The sequence below is a fragment of the Sebastes fasciatus genome, chromosome 8 (assembly GCF_043250625.1).
Source record: "Sebastes fasciatus isolate fSebFas1 chromosome 8, fSebFas1.pri, whole genome shotgun sequence".
NCBI classification, from domain to species: Eukaryota; Metazoa; Chordata; class Actinopteri; order Perciformes; family Sebastidae; genus Sebastes; species Sebastes fasciatus.
In genome coordinates this window covers 5,225,995-5,251,671 of record NC_133802.1, presented here as the reverse complement: position 1 = coordinate 5,251,671, position 25,677 = coordinate 5,225,995, and the positions used below count along the sequence as shown (strand labels likewise).

The 25,677-nt window shown below is 40.8% G+C and overlaps 1 protein-coding gene across 1 annotated transcript in view; it reads right to left on the bottom strand.

Annotated features, from left to right (window-relative positions):
- Positions 1-25,677, bottom strand: part of LOC141772178 (E3 ubiquitin-protein ligase Itchy-like) — a 38,961-nt gene extending 13,284 nt beyond the window's left edge. Inside the window, exons 1-13 of the mRNA XM_074642880.1 lie at positions 25,527-25,677; positions 17,830-17,921; positions 17,165-17,306; positions 13,311-13,435; positions 11,209-11,343; positions 9,977-10,022; positions 9,685-9,857; positions 8,116-8,380; positions 5,878-5,973; positions 4,191-4,365; positions 3,772-3,841; positions 1,515-1,599; positions 1,225-1,353 (exon numbers count right to left, since the gene is read on the bottom strand). Coding sequence (XP_074498981.1) covers positions 1,225-1,353; positions 1,515-1,599; positions 3,772-3,841; positions 4,191-4,365; positions 5,878-5,973; positions 8,116-8,380; positions 9,685-9,857; positions 9,977-10,022; positions 11,209-11,343; positions 13,311-13,435; positions 17,165-17,306; positions 17,830-17,899 — 1,511 coding nt within the window. The 5' untranslated portion in view covers positions 17,900-17,921; positions 25,527-25,677. The remainder of the gene's footprint in view (positions 1-1,224; positions 1,354-1,514; positions 1,600-3,771; positions 3,842-4,190; positions 4,366-5,877; positions 5,974-8,115; positions 8,381-9,684; positions 9,858-9,976; positions 10,023-11,208; positions 11,344-13,310; positions 13,436-17,164; positions 17,307-17,829; positions 17,922-25,526) is intronic.

The following is a 25,677-nucleotide window of genomic DNA, read 5'->3' as shown; positions in this document are numbered from 1 at the left end:
TCCATCGCAGGGCTGACACATAGAGACATACAACCATTCACGCTCACATTCACACCTACGGGCAATTTAGAGTTAACAATTAACCTAACCTGCATGTCTTTGGACTGTGGGAGGAAACCGGAGTACCCGGAGAAAACCCACGCTAACACGGGGAGAACATGCAAACTCCACACAGAAGGGCCCCAAGCCAGATTTGAACCTGCAACCCTCTAGCTGTGAAGCGCCAGTGCTAACCACTGCACCACCGTGCAGTAGCTTTATGAGTTCATTTTATGATTTTCTATGGCTGGAAACACACATCACACATTCATCTCTGGCATGCAGAAGTGCTGGAAAGACTAAAGACAGAATGTTTCCGACAGTTCATGAAGTTCATTCAATCTCCCCAGTTATTTAGTGACACTATTGTAATTTCTTCCTCTAAACATTCTTTCTCTGTTTGGACCTGTTAGTGATTTCCTAATTTCTCAGAATGTCTCTTTTGAAAACAGGAAACATGTTAATAAAAACATTATGCTGCTATGAGGAGTCCGTTGTTACGCAGGTTTGCACTTAAGATTTGGTCCGGCGATGTCAGGCTATTAATCCAGAGCCAAACATTATAACTAGGGCTGTCAATTAGGCGCAATTAATCACATGACTGTCCATAGTTGATCGTGATTAATTGCAAATTAATCGCACATTTTTTGTATCTGTCCCATAGAACCCATTTTCATTAAAATATCTTGAGGTCAAGGGACCCCTTTGAAAATAGCCAAGAGAGTTTTTCCTCGTCAAAATGTATGGCTTAGTTATTGAACCTCCTTTGCGACAAGCTAGTATGACATGGTTGGTACCAATGGATTCCACTAGTTTCATATGATGCCAGTATCTCCACTCTAGCTTTAAACCTGAGACCGCTACAACCTAAAAATCGTGTTAATGCGTTATTATCGCGTTATTATCGCGTTAACTCTGACAGCCCTAATTATAACAATATATTGCTTCTTCATTGCTAGTTGAATATCTGCTCTAGTGAGCGATCGTGCTTGTGTCTGATAAACAGAGGTTGGAAGCTGTGCTAGAGAGTGGCTATGTTTTTCTAATATCGGCTGGTTATTTACCAATGCTCGACAAAGATTACAGATTACCTGATGCCTCTTTAAGTCACAAAGTAATATTGTTATGTGATTCTCAAGTCTCATGATTTTGAGGAAGCAGCAAACAGAACAGTAGAGGACTTACAGTGAGGATTTTCCAGTGCGAGGGTCGATGTAGGTGGTCGTTCTCCTGTTGTGGTCTACAAAGTAGGGAATCCCATCCACAGTGAACCTCATCTCCCAGCCCTCTGGAAGTGGCTTATCATTCAGCAAACTAAGAAACGAGACAAGATCAACCTTTAGTGAGGGGTTTGTTTCAGGAGAACCTAAAATGATACAGTGAACAGATTTACATCAAATTCGAGTATAGTGCTAAATGCATTCATCTGATATGCGGGTTGTCTGAAAGGACAGCAGTGTGATATGCATACTAACCCCTGTGTTCGTGGGTCCTCCCACTGTGTTGTCCGCGTTTGATGTTGTACAAAATAAACTCTGCCAGTCGTGTCCGTTCTCTTCTCTGAAAAGACAGTGACAAAAAACAACAACAAAAAAAAGTTGATTATTCAACTTGTAGGCACTCATGAAAAGTGGCAGTTTGGGGTGCCCACTCAAATCTAAAACTTCCTTCTAAGTCTTTTAACTTAGTAATTTGAGAGACACTGGAGGTTTGGATGAATTCTATCATTTCCACCGGGCCACCTGTAGTAGCCTTAATCTATGTACTCAAGCCTCTATAAAAAAGAAAATCATATAAAACATTTGAAGTGAGATGTGACACCAACTACATTATTTGTAAAACAAGGTGCATTCTCCTGCGTTGTATGCTGTTGTGAATATTGTATCAAGTAAATGTGTCTGCTATAACCAAAGATAAGGACTCATACATATAGCTAGAGTTCAACAGAATGATGTTCAACAATACAAATGTGTCCCATGACAAACATCTTGAGGTACCACTGTGTATCAACAGGGTTGTAAGACAAGAAGCCAGCTCAAGTGCAAACAGCTAGAATCCCTGAGGTAGATCAAGGTCCAGCATCAGTCAAAAGGTTTTGTTTGCTTGTTTTTGGTGCACCAGAAGAAAAGTACTGTAAGACGTAGCTTTCCTGTTCAGTACAGACCATAGACTGTATATACAGATGGACGACATGACAGCTCCACAAAATTGAAGCCAAAACATTGCAATCGCCCCCTGGTGGCTGGCTGCAGTACAGGTCCTGTCCCCTCCGTGTTAATGGATGGGGCATGGTTCAAACTAAAAAGTCAAAGTACACGCCAAACAAATTTTTCCCAAAGACATTTTCTGTCATTTTAGGTAGTTCTTATCACGCTGATGTTTGTTCAAGTGTTAATTTTTCTGTGAGTGAGTTATTACCTCCGCTAAGGCCAAAGGCCTAGGAAGGAGGTTATGTTTTCACCGGCGTTGGTTTGTTTGTTTGTTTGTTTGTCTGTCTGTCAGCAGGATTACTCCAAAAGTTCACGATGGATTTGAATTACATTTTTTGGAGGGGTGGGGTGCAGCACAATGAACAATCCATTAGATTTTGGTGGCGATCCGGATCATGATCCATATTCAGGATTTTTTTTAAGGATTCCGATCAGCCTGAGCATTTAAACCACGGGGTATAACACATGCGCAGTGTAACTGATGACGCGTTGATAATGCGTGACCCCGCCTCCTTTTGTAGGCAGAGAGATACGCGTGTGGATGTGTGGCGAGACATCGAGGTGTGGGAGCTGCTGGCCGTCCGTGGTGAGAAAGAAAAAAGCAGTAGATGACGGGATGAGAGACAACGTAGTGTAACGTAACACAGACATAACAAGGCTGCTGAATGAGAGAGGCATCCGCCGATACGTTACACGGAAACACACTGTGTTAATATTAAGCCGACCAACTCACGGTACCACCAGCTGTGAGCTGTGATCTGTTTTTAAAGTCATGCACCTTGGCGGAGGTCTGCGCTCTCCGAGTGCCATTCTAGTTTGAATGGTTAGTTGTTGTGTCTTCCTAGCCAAACAGCTTCTGTGGTGCTAACGTAGCAGCTAGGTGGCTCACGCTAGCAAGCTGCGTATGTGCTCAGCTCGTGATTGGCTTGGGCGGGTATGTGGGTGGGACCTCGATACCATGGCTCCAGCCCCCCCCCGATCACTACTGCTCAGACTCTGGCTCCAAATGACATCAAAATGTCCAGATGGCAGCTCCCTAATCCAGGATATTTTGGCTTCACTTTTGTACAATGGAAGGAAATGGAGACGCGTCGCCCATCTACAAATACAGTCTATAGTACATACATACAATTTCACATTTCCACAGTAGACTGTGGACAAGTATTATATTTAACCATGTTGTATATGACATTATACTCTGGTTTACGTGGAAACGTTTAGTGTTCATAATTGCATAAGTTTGGTGAAGTGGGCCACCTGGTCTAAAAGGAATTCAGCTACAACTCCGAGTTACACAGGTGTTGAAACTCATTGTTGAAAGCTACTTATCTTAAACAAACAGCACACACATATAGATTAAGATCTTAAAGGAAAAATAATGTGAAGTGCTTTGACACACATTAGTACAATGGCATAAAATCAAAGTCTCAGCTATGAGATAAATGTTGAATGTTAACAGTCACAGGTTAAGTGGAGTCTCAGGAGTCGGTGTATTTAGATTGAAAAGCCTTAAAGATCTTACCCCATCCATGTGGCAGAGGCCCAAGAGGATCAAACTCCTTATTCTGAGTGGCTGACACCTGTTCTTGTAGCTACACAGCAGAGAATCACAATAATTAGTACGAATCGAAAAGCACCCAACAGACAACTACAGTGTTTTGTGATTTGATGCACAAACAAACAAAAGGAGTTACTTTGGTTATAGGAGCATACTGTATCACAAGGGACAAGTCAGATTTAAAGACACATATCCACTTGAACCAAAGCAACATCTTTAAACCTGTTGGTTGCTTGATCAGTAGTGTTTGTCATTGTCACTGTGACGCATTTCTGTTTCATCACAGGACAACCAGAAGGCCGTTTGCGATAATAGTGACAATATTCCAGTTTATTAACGCCCACATCACCTCACAGTATCACACAACGAAGAGGAAGTCTCACCCCGAATATGAACCTCTGGTTGAACTGCTGCATGGCACCCTGTAGCTGGCTGCGCTGGTGCTGCCACTGCTCGTAGTTACGCACCGTCTCCATCGTGGGGCGCTGCCATGTGGTGGTTCGTGTCATGTGATCAACAAAGTAGACCCGCCCCATCTGGTCGATGCGACGCTCCCAGCTAAAGACAAATCCAAAGGAGGGGAGACGGTGGGAGTAAGTATGGGTAGACTGACTAAAACATAAAAATCTAAAAGTCAATTATGCAATATTTAAACCAATTAATCTATCTCAGTGATTTTAAAGATGAATTGTCACTGGAGTTTAAGAATCTATATTTTGTACACAACTTGATCAAATATTTGATAGTGCTATGGTAGACATGAACCATTGCATCCACATGCAAATTACACATGAGACAGTCCAGACAAAAATCAAAGAAAATACATAGAAGAAAAATACAGAGGTGGTAAATGGACTTGCATTTATATAGCGCTTTTCTAGTCTCCCGACCATTTAAAGCACTTTACACTACATGTCAGCATTCACATTCACATTCACACACTGATGGCAGAGGCTGCCATGCAAGGTGGATCTAGTCTAAATACTCATCCACACAACGATGGTACAGCCTTCGGGAGCAATTTGGGGTTAAACATCCTGCTCAAGGACACGCAGTGTGAAGCGTCCTCCTGGAGGATCGAACCGCCGACCATTCCGATTGGTGGACAACCTTCTCTACCTATCAAAGTGATGGGACTTCTGAAGTCAACACAGTCTGCAGGGTTTGTACCTCACTCCTATGTAGGATTTGAGGAGACTGACTTGACAGGCCAAACGGCAACAAAGACAAAACTGCCTGTGTTTTCTTGTAAACAAACGGTTATGTTCCCATTCAATGTTTCTCACCAAAATGCATTGTGGGAATCCTTGACTAAAGTGTAGAATCTCCAAAAACACTTAGAATGACAAGTTTTTGAATATTTTGAACCCTACATTGTTTAGATCCATGTTTACTAGCTCAGAGGTACCCAAAGTGGGGTCTGGGGATATACAGCAAAAAGGGGAATCATTTATTTTCACTATATTTCCATCCATAAATAACATGATGACACAATGTATGATTATTTTGATCGTGGGTTTCATTCACTTTCTGTAATAACTAACATCTAAAAGCAAAAAAACTCTTAGATGGGGGACCCTGGGACAAAATCTTACCAAAGGAGGTCTGTGGTCTAATTTGTGTCAGTTTAGGGGTCCTTGACGTGAAAACGTTTGAGAACCACTGTATAGCTTAATGCCAAACGAACGGCACTCCACAGGCAGTTACTGATCAAAAGTAATGTTGTCTTTCTGCGATCATCTTGACCAATTCAGTCTGTATTCTGGTGATGACGAGGTGTGGCTTACAAAACTGCTAGTTAGATGAGTTGTGTGAGAAAATGTTCAAGTTGGGGGATACAGGAACAGTGGACAGCAGCTACTGTAATTAACAATACATGTAAATAACATAATCAGGATCTTAAAGCAGGGCATGAGCAGGTGTGTAGTAACCATATAGTTTAAGATGGAGAGACCCTATTACTTGATCTACAAATAGATCCTGTCCTACAAATAGAATCCAATAAACCTTAAACTAAAGTACTATCTGCGTTCAAAAGAACACAAAGTTCAAAAGTGAAGGACTTTTTACCCAGATGGCAGTGAATCAGGTCGTTCCCACGCTGTTCTCTTTTCCACGTGATCGACAAAATACAGCCTGCCGTTTTGATCCACCCTCTGCTCCCACCTAGTTAAAACAACAACAATGAAATTGGAAACATTATGTAAGGGTAAGGGTAATGATGCACGGCCCCAGCCATTTAGGTTATGTATGGATTCAAAACAGCTATCACAACACAAGTCATCCTACTATAAAGGCAGTGAAGGTCATGAGGTTGTCACAATGATGACATTAAAACAGTTCAAAAGGGGTATTTAAGGAATTACAGTCTGAATGAAACCAAAGAGAGAGACAACAAGAAAACAACGGAGTCACAACCACCAATGTTCAATGTTCAGACACACTTGTGTTGTTTCCTACAGACTAAAAGGTAACAGGTCACTCTTTCCTATTAATCATAATAATAATAATAATAATAATAATAATATGCTACAAGTCTGAAAACATTTGTCTACCCTCACATTTGTCCCTTGTGCTTGCTCCCCTAGAAAGTGTGTGTGTTTATTTTTCTTCTTATGGATTTCATGAAGGTTTGATGTACAAAGAGGTAATCCCACAATCCTCTTTGTTGTAACATAATGTCATTTGTGATTTGTGTGAATTGTTTGTGTGACGATTGTATTACTGCTGGATGTGCAACAAATTGCCCCTCGGGGATAATGAAGATTACCTTACCTTGTTGTCCTCACACTCTGTGCTCTTAAAGCAGGGGGAGGCAGTTTATTTTTTAGTGTTATTGGGCAAAAATTCCAATATAACCTTTCAGCATATTGGAATGCAAGTGGTAACCCCGGGAAGGCAATTTTCTGGAAAAGTCAATAAAATGCCAGAATTTGAAAATACAGCCCTCAACCTTCGTCTCTCTCCCCTCTCTGTCCTAAACCCCTCCCACCAGACGAGCACAAGCACATGGATGCGCTTCATACCTTCAAACATCATCCCGATCATAATGGTGATCCAGATGCGGTTATATAGCGACAATTATATCAAAATTATGGTCCTCTTTTCTTTGCAAATTTGTGGGCCTGTAAAGCCCTTTGTGATGACATACTGTGATTGGAGGCTCTTATGAGCTGCAATATTGGCCAAGCGTTTCAGAGATGGAGAGAAAATGTTGCTAATAATTTAGCCTTCTGCTAACCGTAGCTGTCGCAGCTGCAATGCAGCGGTGAACTCATGCAGACGGCTAAACTTTTAAAGAGATGAAGAGTAAATTATGCTTGCCCCAGGCTACTGCTGTAGCTACCGTAGCCGCGAGCAGAAGGCTAAACTATTAGCAACATTTTCTCTCCATCGCTGAAACGCTTCACCGATATTGTCAGACTCTCTTTTTGATAGTAAGTCAGTCTTCCTTTTTTGGGTTGTTTTGCACAGTAGGCAGTTTTTTGCCAATGTTGGAATAGTAACTTTGTCCTGTAGGATATTCCACCGTTGAATCAGGCTTTCACCGAAGGGACGTTCGTGCGCATCTCCATTTGTAGAAAAGCCACTTGCCATTTGTAAGGAACACCCGTTCTCTGAAATGACCTGTGATTGGCCAAAATCTCGCGTCACAGGCTAGATTTTCTAAAGCCTGAAAACAGAGTCTAAAGAGTCTAGTTTTCTGTCAGACCACTTGAATTACAATATGCTGAAAGGTTTTTATGGCATTTTTGCCCAATGACACCAGAAATATACTGCCTACACCTGCTTTAATGTGCATACACTTCCATGTATTCATACATGGCTTCACGTCACGAATGAATAAATGTCAACTGAACTTTGCCTCATTGCTGTATTGTTATTGGGGTGATGTAAATGTTATCTCAGAGTTTGATACACTCTACTTTTTGCTCAACGATGACCCAGTTTCTTTGCAACACACTAATCCTCCTGACTGTGTGATTAATCAATTATTTTCTTCTTGAACTTTCTGTTGATGAAGTTTGTATTTTGTAGCTTGCTCACCCGTCTTTGTTCTGTTTCTTTGTCTCAATTCAGTATACAGCGCAACAAAACATATAATCAGTTGTTTGGATCGGGATCTATGATACTACTATTGCTCAGCATGACATTGGGAGATCAAATAATACTGGTCACTCTTTCATGTTAATGACAAAATAAACTTTCATAAGTGACATTTGTGTCGAAAAAATAAATATCGTTTTGATTATTCGTTAACCAAAACCTTGCTCAGTTCTTCTGCAAAGATTAGAAAAGAGAGCTAACCCAGCGGGCAACGGCCCAGCGGTGACAGCGGGGACCCTCGGAGTGACAGCAGGGGTGACGCTGCTGGTCGGCTGTCTGGTGGCTGCAGCTCCAGAGCTGGAGGCCGGTGTGGAGCTCGTCTCTGAGCCTGCCGTTGGACTTGATTCTGGGGCTGTCGGGGCTGTTGGGGCTGTCGGGGGCCCTGAGGCCGGTGTTCGCACCGGTGTATCAGAACCTGACTGACCATCGCTGCCGTCGGCTGGTGCAGAGCCATTGCTGGAAGGTGCTGAGGAAAGAATCAGACAACACTGAAAGTTAAATTGTAGATCCTCAGACAGTACGACAGCAATTACAGATGAACAAACATGACTAAGAACACTATTGTTTATCAAGGGTGGGCTGACACTACATTTTGGCTTAATTATTTGTGCTGTTCCTCAACATTGCTTTGTGTGAATGTGACTCATATATTAACCCTCTGAGACCCGCAGGATCTTTTAGAGGATGTAGCAGGTTCAGTTCTAGAGCTGGAGTAAAGGTACAGATATCATATGAAACTAGAAAAGGACGGATAAGGAATCAATTGGTACCAACCATTTCACGCTTACTTGTCGGGAAGGAGGCTAAATAGCGTCCCAATGTTGGGCTAAACAGTCTTGGAATTGCATAAATTGGGTATCACTGGAAATCTGAGACTCTTGTGGATCCAATGAGCCTAATTGCATTTATGTGTGATGATGTTAGTCCACATAGTAGCCATTTCATTGTAGTGAGACCATTTTTTTAAAAACTTGACCTCATTGTATAAAATGACCTGTGGTGACCTCTAGGATAATCACAGCCTCATGAAACTTTACAGCCACAAACTAGAGACCTAGAGCATTCAGAGGATGGATGGCTTTCCTAGGTAGATTAACAATAAGGGGGTTTCTGAGCAGTTTCCAGAACAGAAGTGCTCGCCATCTAATCGCCGAAAAATGCGATTCTTGCAGAAATCTCCAAATGTCAAAAGTTTTTGATACCAAATCACAGCGTGGCTTTTTCTATGGTGTTCCTCAAGGTCTTGGTGTCTTAATGTGGAATTTTGGAGGGATTATTGATCATTTTTATCAATTCTCGATATGTAAAATATGGTCAAATTTGGTCAAATTTAGCACCAAATCTATATAACAAATAGTATCAACCCAAAAATTGCTGCAACAACTCAAGAGACATAATAGAGCATGGGGATGGCCATCATATAATTCAATCATCATGTTCCAAGCCCTGATACACTTTTACAATTTATTTTAAATAAAAAAATAATTCATTCATTAATTAATCATGTTTATTTCTGATTTATGACTAGAACAACTTGACACACAGTGCTAAGCTGCATCTCAAATTAATCTCCAGGTTCCCAGCTTTCAGATGATGTACACCACTTCTATGTGACATCTACTGTTGACCTGCTATCTCCCCCTAAACACCCCCCGTACTCCCTTAAAAAAAGACCAATTGTGTCTATTGTGGGTCTCAGAGGGTTAAAATAAACGGTGAAAAGTGTCTAGAACAGATCAGAACGGAGCCTTTCTTCAGTAAATGTCTGACCTGGTGAAGAGGTGGGTCTGCGTGGGGTTGGAGGAGGAGGTCTGGAGGGCCTGGGTGGGCGGAGAGGCCTCGATGACACTGAGGGAGACCCATTGCTGTTCGCTGACCTCCGGCCACTGGGAGAAGACCTGTGCTCTACACTGTCCACAGCTGGGGAGCTGTCTCGACTCCGTCTAAGAGGAGGAAGGGTCCAAGGAGATAAATAAAGAACAAAAATAAAAAAAGATAAAAATCTGAAACTAGAAATGTGTCGCTAATAAAACTCGACAGAAGATGGAAATAGCTACTGTACCTTATGGCGTGATCCCCATTGGGTTGTGATTCCCCATTTGATTTACCTGAGGTAAAAACATACAACATAAATAAAAACACAATAGGAGTTCCTGGTGACACATAACAAACAAAACAATTCTGTATCTGACGTTATGCTTGATTATTCCACATTTATGAACTTCAAGCAACGAAGACATGATACTGACAGAATGAAAACTAGGGCTGTACTCCACCAAAGAAGTTCTTAGTTGACTAGCGCTCATGCAATTTAGTTGACTCATCGAATAGTTGATTTAATCGACAGATTTGTGAAACTGACTTTCTCTCCAAAGAAACACACAAAAGCATAAAATCTTGTGTTTACCAGAGATGTGCACACAAGGTTTTCAGAAATAGGTCAGTCAGCACGAAGAAAACATAAAAAGGACTAATCGACTAAAGACCAGAATGACTGATTACGGTGGTTTCACATCAGGAACGGAGGCGCTGCGTTATGTTAATCTGGTTGTTCACACCAGAAGCACATTTCTCCGTGCTGATCAACATGCGATTCTGCTCCTCTGCTGTTTACTATAGAGCTCTCTCTCTCTCTGTCTGTCTGCTCATGTGTGTCTCTGTGTGTTTGTGTGTGTAGTGTGTCTGTTCACTCTCTGTTTAGACACAACTGACAAATATGTGGAGTAAGTGCGTAATTTAAAACCCATGATCACAAACAGCAGTGACACTAGGGAGGTAAAAAAACGTTTGTGGGATGCATATTTTATCATCTTATCATAATCAGATCATTGATATTTATATAATATATCATTTCTATTGTTTAAAGTAGATCATCAGTGTGTTTTCTTGCCAGATTTGCTTGTGGCACGCAGGGGAAAAAGACCAGACACTGAAACTTGCTGAGGATCAAGAGCCGGCCGCGAAGCTTCGTGGCGCTGCGCGCGCTGTGTGAACAGCTCAATTGATTAACACGGGCGCCGAAAAGGACGCTGTCAACGCTTCTCCGAAAATCACGGCACTTCTGCGTGCTATGTGAACCCAGGGTTAGTTGATTAATGGACCAAGAAGGGGGCAGTCCTAAAAAAAGATTTATAATTGTGTTCATTTCATGTTTTCCTGGCCATTGTTTTTGAGAGGAAAAGAGAGAAAGAGGAGTGGAATAACTATTTCTCACAGTTGAAATGACAAATAATCCTAAACTTGAAAATATTCAAACAGGCTTTTTATGTGAGCTCTGTTCAGCTTTTGACTCACTGTGATGGTCGGCCTCGGCCGTGGCGAACATCTCGGGGTCGACGGTCATGCCGTCCAGGCAGACGGACAGGTCTCCCACCACATCTGACTGGTCTCTGTCTGCACTCAGCTGCAAGGTCTGCACCACCTCAGAGACTACATACAGACGACAAAAATATTAGATTGGCCGAGTAAGACGACGCAGAAAATACCAACTTTATTGTATTTTTTCCAGTGTCACAACTGCACGACAATACCAGTAGTCTTTTATTTGGCTCTGTGTAGAGACATTACAGATTAAGTCACGATACATTATGTAAATAAATGAGAAGAACAAGACAACGCCATTAGATCTGCCGGTCCTGTTCAGGCTGGATGTTGTTTTTGCTCGTATAATCAAGTGCTAATTTGTAACGAACACAAAAAAAATTTCAAATCTACAAGTAGTTTAAAATTACAGATATGGTGATCAGTGTGCATTTTCCTGTTCTGACATGGAACATCAATCAGCTGTTTGACATGTGATTTGTTTACAGAGTTCTCCGTCATTAGCACTGCTGGACAGGGTCCATGCATAAAAAATGAGCAGGCAGGGGACTGAATGGAGTCTTTATGAGAAACAAACCAAAGTTAAAGAGCCCAAAAATCTACCAGGGCAAAAGGGGATGACAAAAAACAGTGCCTCATTGATTGATTTTTTTACTGTGAAAAAGTCGGATGAACCACATCTGTAAAATGCTTTGGAACACTTTCTGTATTTTAAGTTTGCCTGATTTTTAAAAGAGGCCTCAACAGTCTCAAACTGTTTCATTAAAATATATTATACATTTCTACATTTTGTCATCAACTTGTACCACAGCAGATACAGAGAGGTCTCTGACAAAAACTCTGGTGATGCATTTTACATTTCTGGCTGCTGCGACGGCTGTTTGAAATAAACAAAAGAAGAACAAGGTAGCTGGCAGAAATAGCCAGGGAGTAAAACAAAGTTTTCTTCCAAGAATTCAAGGAACACGGAGGGAGTAATTGATATAGAAATTATCGTTTTGGGGTGAAGTATTCCTTTAACAGCATAAACAAAGATGCTAGAGGAATGATTGTCATGTCATTTATTGATGAAATATATTTGGACACTGGAAATGAATCGTCTACCCACATTACAAACTGCAGGTAACCCAATATTTCTAAAATAGTTAAATTAATGTCAACTGGGACGTCTGGGACCAATGTATGCCTCATTACACATTTCTAAACTAGGGCTGTCAAAATTGCCGCGTTGACGCAAATTCGTTTTAACGCCACTAATTTCTTTAATGCATTAAGGCAATTTTAGGTTGATGCGGGCTCAGTTTTAAAGCTAGCCATTATATGAAACTAAAAAACCTAAGGAATCCATTGGTACCAACCATGTCATACTAGCTTGTCGTGAAGGAGTCTAAATAACGCTCCAAACTTACGCTACATTTTGGCGAGGAAAAACTGTCATGGACATTTTCAAACGGGTCCCTTGACCTCTGACCTCAATATATGTGAATGAAAATGGGTTCTATGGGTACCCACGAGTCTCCCCTTTACAGACATGCCCACTTTATGATAATCACATGCAGTTTTGGGCAAGTCATAGTCAAGTCAGCACACTGACACACCGACAGCTGTTGTTGCCTGTTGGGCTGCAGTTTGCCATGTTATGATTTGAGCATATTTTGTATGCTAAATGCAGTACCTGTGAGGGTTTCTGGACAATATTTGTCATTGTTTTGTGTTGTTACTTGATTTCCAATAATACATTTATACATACATTTGCATAAAGCAGCATATTTGCCCACTCCCATGTTGATAATAGTAATAAATACTTGACAAATCTCCCTTTAAGGTTCATTTTGAACAGATAAAAAATATGCGGTTAATCACGATTAACTATTGACAATCATGTGATTAATCGCAATTAAATATTTTAATCGGTTGAAAGCCCTATTCTAAACATAAAACAGAGTGTATATATCGATGCACACACACACAAGACATCCTGAGGGAGTCTGCTCGTAAAAACTGAAGTCAAAAGTATGGAGCGGGTTGGAAAGGAAAAAGAATATGTAGAACAGTTGTGTATCACACACACTCACTTTTCAGGTCGTTAGACTTGAGCGTGTCACTGACGTCCAGCGTGGCCATGCCTAGCATCACGTCTGACTTCAGGGTCTGGTGGCTCCACACGCGAAACACCAGTTTGCTGAATGGAGTCACAATCCTGTTGAAACAAACACTTGGAATGACAGATTGTCCACTGAGGAAGTGATTTCAAAAAACCTTCCAATTCACCAAGATTTCATCAATCACAGTTTCGAGCTCAGTGGCCTTTCAGCGAGCACTATTTCCTCTTTTTCTGCAGGAAACTGGTAATCTGTTCCCTCAATTATAATTTACAAAACGTAAACAAAGATAGCTTGATGTCACAGCTCCGACCACCTGACGTCTGCATCCAACTCCCTAAGGATTTCATTGAAATAATATTGTGAAACACAACGGTATTACTGATAGCAACAAAGATAAAAAATGAACTTCAACTTCTGCATGTTTTTCTAATGCATTAATCCTTTTGGTAGCTGACACAAAGCTGTTTAGAGGTTCTTTGCACAGGTAAACAAGATTCAGTCACAACCGGCTGGACCGTGTATGGTGAGTCTGTGAATTTGTGGCTAAATTGTTACATAAATAGTTAGTGGTCATGTCTATAATGCTAAATCCAGTGGCACATGTCCACCAGATCCAGTGAGGACACTAGGGGACGCGCTGCTCCACTCAACTGGCCATTCAAGCGGTGGCCTGCTCGTAAACTTTCTGTTATTCCGTCTAAACAATCCACCAAAAATCTACTTCTGAAAATATTTGAAGCGGGAAATAGTCTATATGCCACTGCTGAAACTCTTTTCATTTTAGAACTAGATCGCCTAGTTTGACAGCTTGGTCCAAGTTTTGTGAGCCGGACGTGTCGCGCTGGACCTGCTTTCCATAAGAAATGAATGGAGAGCGTTGAAACGCCCTACGTCACCATATCTGGTGAGTGGAACCGCTGACACGCCCCCCCCCCTCTGAAAACATAATCAAAGATTGTTCCCACCGTTTCATTTTGAAAGAGCAACGGCCAATTAGGAAACTCCAACACTTGGACGACCAATTGTGTAACTTCATCACTCACTCGGTGACAGACATTTGCGTTTGTAGGGCTGGCCCTCTGCGGTCCACCCAATAAGTGAAAGCAGCTGGTAGTTTGCAATCCATCAGCCACTGCGGCTTTTGTCTTGACGTGAAAGCAAACCACAGACAATGAAGCTCAGAAGCTATTCAGGGACAGCGAGTGTCTATAACTGTCACTATGGCAGTTGTTTAGCTAGCACCCTCAGGAAAAAACATTGGTGGGCACATGGGCTCAGGTCTGATTACATCCCATAGTAAACACTTGTTACATAATAACTAAGCCCCCATGGGTCCAAGAGAAACTGTAGGAGTACTCTATATTAAGAAGGTCACTGTGCACGGCAGAAGATCCTCGACTGGCTAAAATTAAGAGGACATGTGGCGTGTGAATATGTTGGACTGCAGGAAGTCACGTGGCGTGTGTGTGTGTGAGCTAAATGTACAGTATACGTTTAGAAACAGGATTCCTGTAATTGAACCGGACACACACTCTCACCACTGTATGACATTTTCCTTCTAAGTGCCAACCACTTTGGAGATAGCATATCTTTTCTTTAAAACTGAACACACACCATTATCCTGAACTCAAGAGTTGCACTACAGAGAAACTCCTTCCCGAAAACCGAGTCCCGGTGACTCATTAAAAAAAAACCCATCTTGATCAAAATCATACAGTACCAGCAACTTTGTACAAGTATGAGGAAGTGCTTGGTATGCTTCAGAGAAACTCCTCAGGGTCTGGACAGTTTTCTGAGGAAATTATGATGTGCAATGCCAAATACTACAGTCAGCAGTAATTACTCAAGATATGCGTCTTCCTAAAAGCCAAACCCTAAAATAACAACATTATTCGCTTAATTCAAACTCAATATTAGCAATCTCATGAACAGACACCTCGGTTTATTAAACCAAGACCAACAGATTTGTGTTTGTACATTTGAACTGTACCTCACCCAGCTGCACAGATAGGGATTACTATGTGCTGTATGCTATTCTATGTTTCCTTTATAAGCTTCTCATCAAATTTGAAGTACTACAACATTCTTGATGAGCAAGTTAAAGCTGCTATTACTGATAAAACGGATACTACATTTCCTTAAAGGTACAGTGTGCAGGATTTGCCGGCATCTGTACCCTTTCACACACTCCTCTCTTTCCAAGACAGCCATAACGTGAGCCACCGAGTGCAAAACCGTGGTAACGCCTTTCGCCTCGCTCAGAGGTCATCCTTATCAAAATAACACTACTTTAGGAGCAACGGATGTCAGACGGTGGCTGGCGGTACCACGGTTTTGCACTTCGCGGCTCACGTTACCGCAGTTTCACAAGCGTGTCGGAGAGCAACGGTGGCCTTCAGGTAATGTAGCGCGAAAGGCTCTCTCTAGAGCCAGTGTTTGGTTTGTCCGTTCTGGGCTACTGTACAAATAGAGTTGTTCCGATACCGATACCAGTATCGGAAATGCGTTCGATACTGCCCAAAATTCAGGATTGGGTATCGGCGAGTACGCCAGTCTACGCACCGATCCGATACCATAATTTATTAACTTGTTTAACCGGAAATCAAGTCTTCTTTGCCGCTCCAAAACAGTGTCCTTCACTGTGCTGTCGCCCTGGATGTATCATGGCAACTGCTGTTTCAGAGCAGCGATTGCAGGTAGTTTGCAGGTCACGTGACAATAGCAAACAACAATACGAGGAAAATGTCACCCATTGGGCAATATTTCACAGTGGAAAATCCAACAAGTGAATAATTTTAGTTAGTATAGTTCTGTTGCATTCATTCTCTGTATGTATTTGTCCATGCTTTATATTATGTTTAGTTTTGTTTATAGCTTATATTGTATATTGGTAGAATTTCAATTTCTTTTATTCTTATTTTCTTCTAACGCTCTTTAATTATTCTATTGTTATTTTTACTGCTCATTTGCACCAACGAACCAAAGCAAATTCTTAGTGTATACCTGGCAATAAACACAATTCTGATTCTGATTCTGATTTACAAAGGTTTTAACCTGAGCCAGGCCATACAACAAAAACAGTAATATCACATCCATACATGGTCAGTGAAAAACAGCTCTACTACATTCGTCTTTTAATCGCGCTGGTATCGCATCGGTACTCCGTATCGGCCGGTACCGCAAGTTCAGGTATCGGAATCGGTATCGGGAAAGAAACAATGGTATCGGAACATCTCTTATGTAGAAACATGGCGGAATCCGTGAAGAGGACCCGCTCACTAAGTACATATGAAGGGCTCATTCTAAGCTAACGAAAACACAACCATTCTTAGTTTCAGGTGATCATACACTAATGAAAACATAGTTATGAATATTATATTCCATTTCTGCTAATAGATCCCCAGAAATGTTACAACAGTCTGTAATTCAACAAATGCTATAACAGGACTTTAACAATAAGTGCTAAGTGATGATAGTTCCTTTCAAACACTTAACTTCATTGTGTGCTCACATAAAATTTATGCTGGAGTCAAACTTGAGAAAATAAGCTTTTGTAATTAACAGTTGGGGTTGTTATGAGCTGCCTGGAAAACCGGACTGATAACATTAAACACATCAGGGCGAATAATAATAATTAGGGTAAGATGTCAAATCCCAGCATGCAGGCAGCACAACACACCAAACACTTGCACACTATTTGACAGAGGTCTGGCTGGAGTAAAATCTCTTTTATGAGTAGTAACAGAATGATAAAGTTCTGATTATCATAAATGTGATCACATGTCATATATGGGGCTGGTAATCCCGGCAAGATTTTGACTCACACAGTGAGCGGCTGCTTCCATTTGGGGCTGTGGGTGTTGTTGCATTTCTCGGTTTTCTTGGATTGGCCGTCTACCGTCACCTCCACATAGGGACTGGGACCGAACCAGTTTTTCTTGTTCTCTTTTAGTTTTGCTGATAGCACTGAAACAGGGAGACAGGGAGACGGGGAGACGGAGCCGTGCAGTGGACAGTCAAGTCGGTGCAGAAAGACAGAGGAAAAGGAAAACAATAATACAGGAACGGCACACACTTTTAAAATGAAAAGCAGAACAGGAGAACATGACTGCAATGAAATCTGGATTTTTACCAGTGCAAGATGTATTTAGCTTGTGAGGCAGCAGCAGTGTCTATCTCAAGATGTCACTAAGGCAATGCAGCGATGGGTGTTACTAATAATATTAACAATGGCTCTGTCCTGTTCAAGTGTCCCGTTAAGCAATAACTGTGTGAAAGTGAGCCAGCATGCACAATAGAGGACAGCAGCTAAATAGAAATCAGCCATCATCAATTGTATTATTTACACCTGCGCTTTTCCTTGATTTACATTTAAATAAAAGCCTATTAAAGTATTATCCTTTAACAGAAATAGCCTCATGTTGAAAGCCAAATTACACAGAAATGTGTAAACCTTTTTTTTTTTTTTTACATTTTAGCAAAGACTTACCAATGATTTGTAGCTGTGCCTTCATAGGGTAACCATTGGAAGTGCCCGGCTTGGTGACTCCACTTGCCATGACATAGGGCTGGGGTGAAGGCCTGCAGCACAGACAACACGTCATTAGGGTGGTGACAAATCGCTTTTCCACTGCTGTAAATTTGCAGCGTACAGATGAGATAATTTAGATCAAATATATTTAGCCTATAATAAGAAAGACTTGTAAAAACTACACTTCTAACTACTAACAAAAGCTAGAGATCATCTTGCGATGGGACCACACCAGCCGCAACGCCAAATCCGACCAGGGGTGTAAAGTTACCCACATACTGCATCTTGCACTGTTGTGATGCTATCGTGGTGAAAAAAATCAATCTGTCAACAGCAGAGATATAATCTGCTGGCACAAGTACTCAAAACCACTTCTGTGGTAGTTCCTGCTTCAGTAGGTGTTTCCAGCACCACAATTTGCCATGATGACTCACACACAGACTCACAAGCTGAAAACAATACTAACGTCTCCGTCAGGGCTGGTAAAAAACATAATACATCCCTACCTTAATAATTAAGGACTGTATATTTCAACAACCACCCCTCAAAGCTTACCACTGCTTATAGTAAATATAAGGCTGTCAAAGCGATGTGTTATATATACACAACAAAAACGGCACTATTCCTTTAACGCATTAACGCAACTTGTGATTTTAAGGTTGTAGCGGGCTCAGTGTTAAAGCTAGAGTGACGATACTGGCATCATATGAAACTACAAAACCTAAAGAATCCATTGGTACCAACCATGTCATACTAGCTTGTCTCGAAGGAGGCTAAATAGCACTCCAAAGTTACGGTAAATTTTGGTAAGGAAAACCTGGCATGGCCATTTTCAAAGGGGTCTAAATGCAGTACCTGGGTTTCTGGACAATATTTCTCATTGTTTTATGTTGTAAATTGATTTCCAATAATACATATATACATACATTTGCATAAAGCAGCATATTTGCCCACTCCCATGTTGATAAGAGTATTAAATACTTGACAAATCTCCCTTTAAGGTACATTTTGAACCGATAAAAAAAAATGTGAGATTAATTTGCGATTAACTATGGGCAATCATGCGATTGATCACGATTAAATATTTTAAGTGATTGACAGGGCGAGTAAATGTATAAACAAACAATATCATTGCTTTAAGCACAATGAAGTTTCAACTTTATTTATTCTGATAACCATCAGTTTTCCATTAAGTTTAAGTATGGTTAGTGCGGTTCAACATTCAGACACATGATACTGACTGCATAACAATCAGTCCGTCACCTTTATAGGCTGACAATGTAGACTTTGAGACGAGAGGCATAAAACCAATCATGACCGGTGCAACTATACCTCTAAATTACCTCATGTGCTCGTCCCATATGTGCACTTGTTTTGCCTGTATTCATGTCATTTGACGATGCAAAAACATTTTTGTCTGTTTCCGCTTGGAGTATTAATCAGCTTTAAGCCATAAAATAAAGTCGAACATAAAAAGCCAAACATAGCACACCCACCCCGGTAAACACCCCATGTAGCCCCCAGCTTCATGAAATACTACTAATACTGGTGTTTGATGACATCTAGCTCCTTTTGCTTTGGAGCTCAAAGGCTATTTTGCCATTTTGGACAAAAGTGTCTGCCAAATTAATGTAATGTAATGTAATGTAATGTAATAACGCTCTCATCCGGCGAGTAAAACTTAATAGATGGAGGAGGCTATATAAATGGTCTTCCTGGAATCTATCCTCAACACTAAACACACGGTATTAATATCAGCTGTTGACATTTGCATACAATATAGCAGTAAGAAGAACAGACTGACTGAGCACTCAAAATATAGAACGAGTGACATCAGGTCAAAGAAGCCTGCCGATCTGTTAGCGTTACCTGTCAGGTCTTCATGTGAAACACAGAGACGGTGTTGCACCATGGAAGGTAATATAAGGAGACTAAAAGGAGACAAAGGTCAGGCCGGCAGTCTGTGAAATACTGCCTCCATAAATCAGACTGCACTGCATCTTCAGCTTTAAAGTGACTCCGAAATAAAGCCTGTGCCTTTGTATCTGCTCTGTGCTTGAGGGCCGAATACACCTGACTGCAAACTGAGCCACAAACGTATCTAAACAACTGTAAACAACTGAATGCATAAGGGTTCTGTACATCCATCCATCATTACCCAGGTATACCAGGTTACTACATGGGGCTGAAGCCTCTGCCATTTTCCCTCAAACCACGGCATCTATTTCTACTTCAGTTAGTGATTCCCCACTATTTCCTGCCTCTTAGCAACACTCTATAAAAAGGACCACAAATTAGCTGCCATGGTAGTGTTCGTTCTAGCCAAATAATTTGAAGAACACTGAGAAGAACTTACATCTGGCTACTTCACTTATGAACACTAAATCAGTCATACGCCAGTCTCTAACACCGAAATATCCACCTTTGCCGTCATAGATTATAATTTACAGTCTTTAATGCAAATTGTTTTTGTAATATTTACATATCATTCATCTGTCACTGCCAATGTAAATCCTACTCACTGTGCAGACAGTGTATAGACATCTTCACATGTAAAGTACATACTTTACATATTCATCCAGTACACGTATATCCATCTGGTATTTATTCCGTTGCACTATTTGTATTGTTTACAACTTCCAGAACACCTGACTTGTATATAGACTAGGGCTGTCTATCGATTAGAATATTTAATCGTGATAAAATTGCGTGATTTTCCATATCTAATCACAATTATTCACATTTTAATCGTACATTTTTTATCTGTTCAAAATGTACCTTAAAAGGAGATTTGTCAAGTATTTAATACTCTTATCAACATGTCAGAGGGCAAATATGCTTGCTTTATTCAAATGTATGTATATATTATTATATCAAGTAACAACACAAAACAATGACAGATATTGTCCAGAAACCCTCACAGGTTCTGCATTTAGCATAAAGAAATATGCACAAATCATAACATGGCAAACTGCAGCCCAACAGGCAACAACAGCTGTCAGTGTGTCAGTGTGCTGACTTGACTATGACTTGCCCCAAACTGCATGTGATTATCATAAAGTGGGCATGTCTGTAAAGGGGAGACTCGTGGGTACCCATAGAACCCATTTACATTCACATATCTTGAGGTCAGAGGTCAAGGGACCCCTTTGAAATGGCCATGACAGTTTTTCCTCTTCAAAATGTAGCGTAAGACTTACTTGTGACTTGCAAAAACCACGACTTAGTCCCACCTCTGGTAGCCTATACCCGGTGAAATGTCAGGAAGGTATGAAAAAATAGATACCGCCCAAGCCTAGTATTCAGGCTTCAATATATTTAAATGATTTTTGCTTTGAATTTTGCTCTGTGCTCGTTAAGTTTGTATTCAACATAATACATTATTATCTCAATGAAATGTACTGACATTTTTCATCTACCAGTCCCCTTGGCTGATGAGTCAAAAACTACATTTTAGACACTGCTTGATGGTAGACAGATATGAACTCTGGAAACTCCTGCTGAGCTGCACCACTGAAAAAAATGTGTCAAAGAGAAGAAAAAAAAGGAAAGGGATACACTGGTACAGGAATCAGGTCCTGTGATCTTTCCTAGAACCTGGTCCGTGCGTCACTTAATAATGCATGCTCCTCAGTCTATCTCGTCCAGCATGCACATGGCAGAGCAGAAGAAAGTGAGGAGCTCCTGGGTAAACTTTCAATTTCTCTACTGCTTTAGGCTCTGTCAATAATTCATTGCAACAGCTGACTTTGCAGCCTCGCAAGCAGGCCGACTGTGTTGTGTAGATGACGGTATCCGCTGAATATTAAACTCTACAATGGCCTGCCTTGACTTGGATATTTTAAACTAGCTAAATGACATTATCCACAGGCCAGTAAATTGTGTTTGGTGATTCGGTGAGGCACTTTAAATTGAATTTGAGCTCAAATTGCACCATTTCCTAGACAGAGCTCTGAGTACGGTCTCTTCTAGGTTGTTGTGCACTTGAACAGCCCACTTTGAACACGATGACCCGGGCCCTGTGTCAGAAAGCAAGATTAGTGAAAACTCTGAGTTAGTTCACCCTGAGATGAGGGAAACTGGGTTTTCAGTTCCAGAAAGAGAGGTAACTTAGACTCAGGGTCCATTACTGTGGTAACTGTGTTAACCTAACCTGCTCGCTGGTGGATTTCTTTTAACAAACGCTGAGTGGCACCTGTCTCCTCTCCTTTACAGAGCCAGGCGCGCTGTTTTATTTCCTCATTCATTCATTCTGTATCAAAGCCTGTATCGAAGGTTTACTGTATGTCAGAATCTAAATCCTGGCTGGATAGTAATTTTTTACTCCGGACTATCTAAAGTTATTGCTTTTATGCGCTGCCAGTCATTTGTTTGAACATTAAAAATTACACAGCTTCAAGTCACCCTCCGCTCAGAATAAAAACCTCATCTGAGTTTATATTGCAAAAGTTTACAAAGGTATGAAGCTTAGACACGTAGGAGCAATGAATCATCATCTCTATCACTCATGATGGGATTGGTCCCAGTGATGGAACATAATTTCTATAACATTGGAGATTATATATTAATATTTCTGAGTGAGAAGGATGTGAACCTGCAGAATGGAGTTTGAAATTAGTTTTTTTAAATAGGCTGCACATAGAGTGCTGCAGGGATGACGTATTTTTGAGGGCCAACCAGGAAGTTAGCATTGCCCTGGGTTCCCTCGACAAAAAGCCAATGGGATTTTTCCATTGGGTTCTGGATTATAACAGAAAATAAGCTCTGTGGCAAACACACGTTTATGATACTTACACGTTTTGTTCTGTAAAATAATCTTCACAAATGAACACCACTTCTATGATTTTTGAAGTATGTTAAGTCTATCAACGAACTACACCACGGTCGCATAAGCGCCAGTATACACAACGAGGCTGTAAAGACGGACGAATCGGCATGATCACGTTTAGTAGTCTCATTTAGACACTTGTTAGTAACCGCCTTTTTAAAGACACAAAATTCGTAGAACAAAACGTTAAAAACTTGTGTTAACCGCAGAGATTATTTCAGGCATCTAACTAAAAACCCATTAAAAAAACCCATTGACTTTGAGACGAGGGAACCGGAAGTGCTAAAATGCTAACTCATTTCTAGGACTCATTCCTGTAGCACTCTATGGAGGGCAGCTGTGGCTCAGAAATAGAGCAGGTCACACACCAGTCGGAAGGTCGGCTCAATCCCCGGCTCCTCCAGTCCACATGTCAAAATGTCCTCAAGCAAGATACTTAACCCCAAATTGTTCCCGAAGGCTGCGCCATCGGTGTGTGAATGAGTATTTAGATAAGAGTGTTTTAACAGCATTTCAGTGTTTCAATTTACAAAATTTGTTGAAGTAGCTGAAATAAAGCCACTGAATGCTGTTGAGCCAAGATCCCTGTGTTTTGTCCCTGTAGGATTAAATCTGAACAAATATACGAAAAGTCTAATATCCAGTCAGATTCCACCACTTTATCATCCATTAAGGAAATGTAAGTCTGGTAAACAATGAATTAATGGACAATACTTAATAAAACATTATCGTGTTATTGACACTTTCCCCCGCTCTGACTCAGGCTCTTTTTTGTGCATAGTCCTCATATACTGTACATGCATTAATATCTCTATGTTCACTGCATTAAAAATGGAGGCCTTCTATTTACCTGTTGCCATGGCGAATCGTAGTATGGGAACTCCATTGTTAATGCAACAGCAAGGCTAAAATTGTTTTCTCAATACAGTTCGCTCCTTGGAATGGTTAGCTCACAGAGATAAACTGTTTCCACCATGACTAAGCGTACAAAACAATGATGCATGTCGCCAAAACACACCTCCATGGTGACCGACTTTATCATACGATAAAGGGACAAACAGGTTCTATGATGATGTTTCAAGGAAACAGCACTGGAGAGTCCCGTCACTATTTGATTATAGTCACCGTCCATCAGAGCAGTAACAGACTGTCATCTTTGTATTTCAACCAGGATAATTCATGGGTTGTTTTTTTATTCTTAAGTATACCACAATAGCATATATGTCATGAATTACTGAAAATCTGATGAGATCACAAACTAGGTCTCAGATGAAACAGTTCAGGAGATGTTGGAGATATTGTGATGGATTATTAATAGTCAGAACATTTTCCATAACAAGAAGGCCAACCAGGAAACAGCAGCCAGCCTAACTAACAACAGACGAGGACACAAACTAACACAACCAACCTTGCCAAGTTGCTGACGTCTAATGACTGACAATAAAACCATTGTTTATTTCATTCTTTCCTGTTTGCTTGACATAACCATTGTGCTTATATCAGCTAAATATTCTCACAACTGGTTCGTTCAGCTCACGTTAAGATGAGTGTTTGTAATTTAAATATATAGTTTCAGCTCTTGCTCAGCAGCTAAATGTACAGAATACATACTATCATATGGAGGAGTGGCTTCTAATAGTTTCTTGAAGTCTCGTATTATTACAATCTAAGAGCGCTGCTACACCAAACTACCAGATATTAGACGGAGTTTAACGTCCTGTTGTCTCCATATGAAAACACGTAGCTCAATGACAACAACAACAACCACTCATCACCTGTTTGACCTGCTGCCCTCTGGCAGGCCCTACAGGTCAATGAAAGCCCGCACCTCCAGACTCAGAGAGTTTCTTTCCCTGAGCCATACGGACACTGAACAAACAATAAATCTGTGCAATATTAATACACTGAATGTGAAATACATTTGTCTGTGCAATATATCCTTTGATGCAATATACACCTCAAGTGCAACTACATTTGTTTACATTTTATTTATTACGTTTATACCCCACCTATTTTACAAGTGCAATTACCTCTGTTTACATTACATCTATTTTACCTATTTTATACTTCTAGTGTAACACTTCTGTTTATACTTATTTATTACATCTATACCCTACCTATTTTACAAGTGCAATTACCTTTGTTTACATTACATCTATTTTACCTATTTATACCTCTAGTGCAATTACCTGTGTTTACATTACATCTATTTTTTATATTTTATATTTCTAGTGTAACAATGCTGTTTATACTTATTTATTACATCTACTTTACCTGTTTTATTTGCTTTATAACTCTGTGTGTTTTACCTGTTATATGTTTTATCTGCCTCGTTTAGTCTTGTCAAGTATTTGTTTTAAAGCACTGACCAGAAGTGGCAACTGTGAATCTCCTTCTCTTTAATACAATGACCATAAAGCTTTCCATTCTACCTATTTGTGATCATTATCCCTCTAAACGTCCTCTTCAGGCATGCTAAGCTAACAAACGTTGATACCAAATAGCATAATATAATCCCACTAGGAGTGGATAAGGAGCTAACGCTAACTGAGTTAGCCTCACTGAGTGAGGAACAGTATGTCCTGTTAGCTCACAGACCGCCCTGACGTTAAACACTGTGTGTATATTTACAGAGGAGTTGCTGAGTACATGTTGAACATGTCAGCTGGTCAGCAGCTCTGACAGCCTGCTGCCATCCAGCCCGGCTAGCTGCTAGCCTGCTAGCTCGACTCATCATCATCATCATGGCTGTTAAATCCCAAAGTCCACCCGGCTGTGAAACACCAAATACCGCCGCTGAGAGACGGAGTAACTAGTAAACACTCACCCAGGTCTGAAAAGAGGACGTTAAACCAAGCTGGTACCGCTGCAGTGAACTCCCAGCTCCTCGGTCTGCGGGATGTTTAGCTTTCAGTCGAGGATTCACTTCAAGGAAGAAGAAACTTCCACCATCTTCGTCAGCTCACGTCACGTGATCG